This window comes from Chlamydotis macqueenii, chromosome 12 (assembly GCF_036417535.1).
Source record: "Chlamydotis macqueenii isolate bChlMac1 chromosome 12, bChlMac1.mat, whole genome shotgun sequence".
Classification (NCBI taxonomy): domain Eukaryota; kingdom Metazoa; phylum Chordata; class Aves; order Otidiformes; family Otididae; genus Chlamydotis; species Chlamydotis macqueenii.
Genome location: NC_141567.1, coordinates 13597253 through 13604958, shown reverse-complemented (window position 1 = coordinate 13604958; position 7706 = coordinate 13597253). Strand labels below are relative to the sequence as shown.

General features: G+C 46.3%; 1 protein-coding gene across 1 annotated transcript in view; it reads left to right on the top strand.

Moving 5' to 3' along the window:
- The first annotated feature begins 1127 nt into the window (after positions 1 to 1127).
- Positions 1128 to 7706, top strand: part of ATOSA (atos homolog A) — a 47707-nt gene continuing 41128 nt past the window's right edge. The window contains exon 1 of the mRNA XM_086757190.1: positions 1128 to 1481. Within this exon, the coding sequence (XP_086613316.1) occupies positions 1466 to 1481 (16 nt within the window). The 5' untranslated portion in view covers positions 1128 to 1465. The remainder of the gene's footprint in view (positions 1482 to 7706) is intronic.

The following is a 7706-nucleotide window of genomic DNA, read 5'->3' as shown; positions in this document are numbered from 1 at the left end:
CTGCGAGGGGAAGGCAGCAGGGCAGCGGCCTGCCCCGGGGCCAGAGCACACACACGGCCTCCGCCCCTCCTTCGCAGCTCCTTCGCACACCGGGCGGTGAGAGCGGGCGGGGGCACGGCCTCCCGCGGATCGGGCACTTCACACGTCGGATGGCCGCTCGGCGGGCGCCTGTATATATACCGGTATAAATCCCCAGAGCGATGGGCGTGTGTGGAACTGCGGGGAGCACCTGTATAGGGCGACGAGGGAGAACCGGCCAGCGGCTGACGGTAGTGCGGGAAAGGCCGTGCGTGGGAGCGGGCTGCGAGGCCGTGCCGGCCTCCGTCGCAGCGGGGTGAGTGCGGGGCCGGTCTCCTCCACGGGGAGTGCCACCTTGTCTGCCAAAATACTTGGCGGGGAGAGGGTATGGCGGGAGGATGCCGTGGGATCAGCGGCGCCGTGTGCAGTGCAGCGGGGCGGCGCTTCCCGCCGCCGGGCCGGGCCAGGCCCGCCACCACCGGCAGGCCCCGGTTGGGCCGGCGCTCTGTTGCCATGACAACCGAGTTGCTGGGCGGGCGGCCAGGCAGGAAGTGAGGGCAGGGGATTGGCCGCCCTGGGGCACGTGAGGCGGGCGGGGGGCGGGACGCAGCGGCGGGGCCCGGTCCGGGGGCGGGATGAGCGCAGCGCGGGGCGGGCGCGGAGCGGGGTCCCGCGGTGCCGGCGGGCGGGTGCTGAGCTCCCCCCTGTCGGCGGCCGAGCCTGGCGGGTCTCCCGCGGCCGAGCTGCCCTGTCCGCCGCCGGGTTGTGATGTGTGTGCCCCACTCGGCGGGAGGCGGGGAGTGCCCGGCGGAGAGGAGGGGAGTTAGTCAGCGGCGAGGAGGAGGAGGAGGAAGGGCAGGAGGCAGAGCTATGGAGACCGGCGCTGTCTGACCGGGGCGCAGCGCGGGGGGCAGGCACGGCTCAGCAGCCCGGGCGGCAGCGGCGGCGGGGCCGGGGATGAAGGTGCCGGGCAGCCCCCCGCCGCCAGCCGCCGACCGGTGACGGGACGGGAGCCACGGGCCCGGGGCGGGCCGGGAGCGGGGAGCCGCTGGCTGCCGTCCTCGGGGCAGGCGGGAGGGAGGGGACTCCAGCCGGGGCTGCCATCGCCCGGGGCCGCGGTGACTCAGAGCCGGCGCGGCCGGGGGTGAGCCGAGGTCTGTTGTTGTGGGATTTTTTCCCCGGCAGGTTATAAATAGCTCCGCGCGGCGCCGTGTCACGGAAGGACACCCTGGCCGGGCGCGGGGAGAGGCCGCCGGCGCGCAGGCTCCCCCGGCCTGCCGGCGGGCCCAGCTGCTAGCGGCCGGGTCGGGCCGAGCCCCCGCTTCGGGGTTTTTACACGCGAACAAATAATCGATATCGCTGGCCGGAGGCAGCGCCAGCCGGTCTCCGCCGGGAGAGCAGCAGAGCGCTTCGGCTCCTTTCAGACCTCCCTGAGGAAACGGCGAAAATGAAGCCGGAACGAGGTAAACTCTTCACTGCGATATTGCTTTTTTTTTTTTTTTTTTTAATTTTGTTTCCAGGATTAGAAGTGGCTTGGTGTTTTGTTTCGGTGTTGTCGTTCTATTTCCTTATCCCCTCGTCGTTTTGGGGGATGGGAGAGAATCCAGGTACTCGGTTTCAGCTCGGGAAATGCTAATGGTTCTGTGAGGGGACACTCCGAAGGTGATTACCAGCCCGATGTCCTGCCTGCCCTTCGCCTTTCCATTGTCCTGGTTGGGTGGAAGGGAGACAAACGCCGTAGCAAACTCCCTTTGCTCTGGGAATGGTGCAGTTTGCGTGTCAAATACGGTCGGGTCGTCAGCACGGAGCTGCAGTGCTGAGGCCAGAGTCGGTCAAAGGCAAATCGGGCATCGACAAACAATGCCAACGCGTGCACAAAAATGTCAAAATGTAGCTTAAAAACACCCTGAAAACAACCGTAACTTCCATCAGTGTTGTTTTATAACCCGACGGTGGCTTTTGTTCCGGTTATAAAGGAGATGTATCGTAACAAGCATGCCAAAATATTAATTTTTCGCGATGGTTTGGTTACTGTCTTATCTGGATTACTGACATCTGGTTTTACAGAAAAATCAAGTCGACTGTCTAGGTATATGTTTATAACACTTCAGCTCTTTTGCAGTATAGCAACAGCTGCTGATGCCCCTAGAGTTGAAAATATGTCATGACTTCTGTTTTGATCCACATGAGCAGTGTTTATTGATTCCTGTTAGTTAAAGCAAGATTATGTTTTTAAACAAATCTTACGATTCTTCATCGTAGAATTTTGAGTGTAAATTAAAAAAAAAATATTGCTTAGGTATTTGGGTTTCTTAAAGTTTTGATCATTCTATTGTTTACCTGGTTGCTTTCAGTTTTAAAAACACATTCTTTTTGTGTTCTAATCGCTCTGGTGTTTTGAGAAACATTTTAATATAGCTTAGATATCCCTGTATTAAATACTAGCACTTACATGACATGCACATCTTAATTAGGTTTCTTGATTACGTGTTTGCTAATAGCGACACCACATAAATGATCACTCTTAGGTGGATTTCTTGTATGTATATGCTGTAAAGATTATATGGTGTGACGGTAGTACAGAAATGACCGTAAACAGATGGATAAATTAATGGGGTTTAAGTACTAGGGGTCTGAAATGGGCTTTTTCTCTTTGCTTTCCTCCTTGTTTCTTAATTGCTTAAACCTTCATCTGATTGATTGCAGCAAGACAGGTTGTTCTTAGAATCTCTTTAGATTTTAATACCAGATCTTAAAGTTTGAAAACTATTTACTGACAAGGTGAAATAAAATTTCAAAGTAGACAGGTAAAATCCAAGTCAGAATTTGCAGCTTTAAGATGTTCTACTGTAGCAGTTCAAAACCTCTGTATGACCTTTCTTTATACTTTTCTTTATTTTTTAGGCAGAAAAGGTTAGAATGTTGGTAACATTATTAGTTGCTCTATGATAAGTGGTCAGATGCCTTTTTTTTTTTTTTTTTTTACCAATCTGGTGTAGACAGAACCAAATTTAGAAAGAAGCAAGTTATTGGATTGTTATATTTTGGTTTTGTTTGTTTTTTTTTTCTCTAAGCTGACAGTTAATAAACTGAGACTTGTATCCATTGTAAAATGTCTATCACAAACTGAGTGAAACCCTTCAGAAGTTTTCAATGTCTTGAAGTTGTTTTAAGATAATGAACAAAAGTCTTGAAATAAATCACGGCTCTTGCCAAACATGGGAGAGTATTTCCAGCCGTTTTAGTAAATACCTCTAGCTTAACTATGTGCTAATGTAATAGAGCAATACCGTGCACAAAGGGGGTTGTGAAAGTGCTGCCTAAATGCCACATGCAGCCCACAGAGACTCTTAGGAGGCACGAATCATGCAAATGTTTACATGTGCTGTTTTCTGCATGGCAGCTGCACCACAGGATACAAGCAGTCAAGTGTGCAGTCACCTGCTTCCAATCGTCGCGAATTAATAGCAAAGGACAGAGGAAAAGCAGGCGACTCAGCTTGCCACAGTCTTCACTTTTTTTACAGACCCTCAAAATCCTGAGAAGACTGCAAATCCGCATGCCAAGTGAAACATAAAGAAACAGATTTTAAAAGACCTAAAATGTTTTGGGTTTTTTTCAGTCTTACAAATAACTATATCAGAATCCATTATGTGGTTCTTGTAGTTAGAATTAAGCCAGAAACTATACTTAATAAGACTGTAATGCCCAGGTGTGTTGGGAGAAGGTATGGTTTAGCCTTTGTCATACAACCGATAAGATTTTTGTTATCACCAGCAAAAATGGGTGGCGCAGGAGAAGAAAGGGGGATAAGGAAAGTGGGAATAAGGAGGTGAGAGGGATGAGCAGAAAAGAAGGAAAAAGGGCAATTTAGCCCTAAGGTACTTACCTCCCTTTATAGTAAGAAAAGTTTGAAAATTACAGATATAAACATGCTATATACGAGAGCATTATGGAAGAGATGGAATATGGAGTTCTGCAAGTGCGGAAGAGAGGTTTGAAAGTACAGGAAAAATGTGGACTTATTCCTTGGTCCTGCAAAGGCACAGGGCATTCACAGGATGTGTCTCATCGCTCAGGACTTACCCATCAGGTGGGGCGTCAGTGTGGAAGGGCAGTGGTTGCTCTGAGCACATTCACATAACTACCTCTGTACCGGCTCCAGAGAATGCAGTAACTAAAATACTGGTGGCTGCTGCTTGGCTTTACCTTTCCTACACTGCCATTCTTGAAGTCAGGTGTTGAAGCCTCTTAAAATACAGTGGTCACGTTGCTTCAGTTGAGGCTTCACCAGTGCCAGTGAGAAGAAAGATTTATCTCCCGTTCTTACATACAGTGTTTTTGGAGTGACAACTGAGTTTTGTGGTGTTTTTTGTCTTTCTGCGGTAACAACATATCAATTTACCTAGCTTTGATCCATGATATCATGACGATTTAGTTTGTGCAGTGCAGCTGCCTAGTCAGCTGCTTCACGTTGTGTGTTTAGACTGCTCTTTCCTTTCTCAAGTACAGAGCTTTGCTCTTGCTTCTATTGAACTTCGTTCTAGTGACTTCTGATCACTTTGCTAGTTTGAGTTTGGAAGACAGGGCTAGACTTCGTAGCAGAGTGCTTGCAAACTCTTCCAGTTCAGCTTTGTTCATAAACTGTATAAACACACTGTTTCACCATCGGAGTTAATGAAAACATTGCATAATGTCAGGGTGATAGTTTACTGCCAAACTCGGAAGGGTCGTTATGTACTCTTAGAGTACACTTGGTGCACAACTGGAAAAAATCTTGTGGTTTAGATGAATCTACAGTATAGTCATATTTTACTGTGGGAATGTTACAAGACATCAAAAGTCTTACTATAGTCTAAATAGCTCAGAGTTAATGCTCCTTCCTCCTCCCTGCCCCCCTCCCCCTCACTGCATGAATGATCAGTTAAAGGAGGAAGACAGGCTTGTTTGTCTGTAAATGCATGCTGGCTGGTTTTTATCACCTTATTCTAGTCTTTTCTTACTTTTTTATTGCCTTGCTTTGTTTATTCCTCTGCTGTGTGTTCTCTGTGTAGAGACTATTCTGTTTTCACTTACAAATTAAGCATAAAGCAGTTGTCTTTTACTTTCTGAAGCATTAGTTCCCTCCTTGAGATTATCCTAATTTAAAGAAATGGCTCTCTGTCTACAAGAGAGGAACAATCAGTCTGAGAATTGCTTTTTCTCGTCTTCCTTCTTTGCAAGTCAAACTCAGATATGTGCCTCTGGGTCTGTTTGTAGTAACTGGGTTAAGAGACTTTCTTCCACCTTATTTGGTGGTTTGGTATGGGAAGAGCTAACTCTCTGGGTTCAACAGAAGTCTGTTTTCTACCTCCTGTTGGAAGCAGAGCTGAAATATTTCTGGGTGGACCTGTGAGGAAAGCTGGAGGAGAGATTAATAAAGATGAAAAGTTGATTGAATGCTTTTCTTCAGATTCTTGTCGGGAAAGATGAGTAGGCATGGGACTGGGGGGAAGTGAGCTGAACCGGTGTGGTTAGGAGTTGTAGAGTTAGTTGTTGAGTTAGGAGATCTCGGCAAGGTCCTTGTTTTGAGAAACAAGACTTAGTTTTATGCCCTGTATTAACTCAGTGAAAGATTTTGTGGAAGACTTCTTGGCAAAGATGATGTACTGCAGTGTATGCAGATTAGGAAGTGAAAATATCTTTTGAAAAAGGATGAGTGGTATTTTAGCATCCTAGATTGCCCTGTGATACAGAGACTTTAATGTCATAATATATTCTCAGTGAAATGTCATGAAGCATTTAAACTTTTCCGTGGTGGAACGATGTAGCCAGTAAACAAAGTAATAAACTGGAAATGAGGTGCTTCCTGCTTAGTGGAGCTGTCACTCCAGAAGCGTTTGGGCAATGCTTCGGGCTTGGTTGCCACAGGTAAGTGCAGGTTGCGTGATAATGAGCTGGAGGTGACGCTGCTCCCTGGCCCGGGAGGAAGCCGTGCTGGCACACACGCTCCACCACGCAGGGGCACGTGTGAGAGGTGTGCCTGGCGAGGGAGGCTTGCTCTGATGGGCAGGAAGGGGTGGGAGGCGTCTGCGTTTCCTGTGTGGATTACTTTCAAATATAAACAGCTTATTCTTTAAGAGAAAGAAAACCTAAAACTAGTTGGGATAAAAATCCCGGCACAACCAAACCATGCAAACTGACAGGTGGCCAGGATATTACACTCAGATTCCATTTATAAGGCATGAAGCCATCCAGCTCTAATCTTTGGGAGAGCAGATTTGGCCTGATAAGACATGATATATAGATGCAGTGGATGAGGATGAGCGAACAGAAATATAAACCCCCTTTTTAAACTTTCAATTGAATATAGAGTCTAGATTTTTCAGTACAACTCTGTCCTTGCACCCCCAAAATGGGAATATATGCTCTTTTATTAAATTCCTACTACAAAAATTTAACTTAGAAGAATTCTTAGCTTTTAGGTGCTTAATTTTTTGTTTTTCCCCAAAAAAGTAGATCTAAGGATATTCATTTGTAGAATTGGAAAATCTTAAGTTTTGGGTTGAAATACTTGCTTATGTTAAAGTTTTCCTAGCTGTTCTGCAACTCGTACCTAGATGTCGACAGTGAGGCAAGTCCTCCTGTGTAGAAGTAGCTCTTGGGTTGGAAGAGTGCTTTTATATGCGTTCAGCTGTGAGAGTTCTTCACCAAGTGCCTCAGGAACCTCAGGGAGAACAAACCATACTAGTAACAACTTTGCCATTTTCTTTTTGTCTGGTTGCTGTTGTCCATACTAGCTGCCTTCAGAGAGGCTCTTGTTGCAAAAACAGATGCTGCAGGAGTGGCATTTAGGTGGATATTTTGGGGCTTGTGGACATGCCAAGCCCATAGGCTTGGGCTGTATAACTGGCCGCATTCTTTACTTGCTGAAGTGAGAAACTTTGGCATGCCAGATCAGATCCCTGGGCTGAAGCATATTAGATTGGACTTAGTTGTTAAGGGTAGTGTTGAAACTATTATTGGATCTGAGGTCTGCCAGCTTCTAAATGTTTTTAAAAATAAGCTAACATTTATAAATACAGATTCTCATGAGAGATGTGAGTTTGTTGCCAAATGAAATTTTGCTTATTAAAATTAGAAATCTTCTGTGAAAACAGAATAACTGATGAGAACAAACCAGCTACATGACATTTGGTAAAAGAACTTGCTCTGTCTACTTCACTGTTTACAAAAAGCTTCTTTCTTATTTTGACAAACATCTACTAATAGCAACTGTTAAATGGTGTTGAAATAGCCATAACCTTTTATCCTGTCAGCAACAAGCTTAGGGTAACAGTCTAGCTGTTGCTAGCTGTTGTTTTAGTCACTAAGGTCTTGCAGTTTAACTGTAATTTTAGTTACAGTTACTGCTTTCTCCATTGTGATGTGATACTTTGTAAACTATGGTTTTTAGATTTTTTTGAAGGTGTCTCACATCATTTTCTTTCAACATGGCAGTAAATTGTTCAGTCTTTGCAGTCCATTTCTATCTAATATTTAGACAGAATCAAGTTTTTAAGTTTAAACTGTTTTAGAAGTGCATGTGCAATTGTGTGGTTACCTTTGTACTACTGAGTACAAAAACTTCCTGTATAAGTAGGCAATTAAGTGTGTCTATAAACCTGGGTGAATGCAAATACAGAAGAGTGCCTCTTGGACTCGGGGAG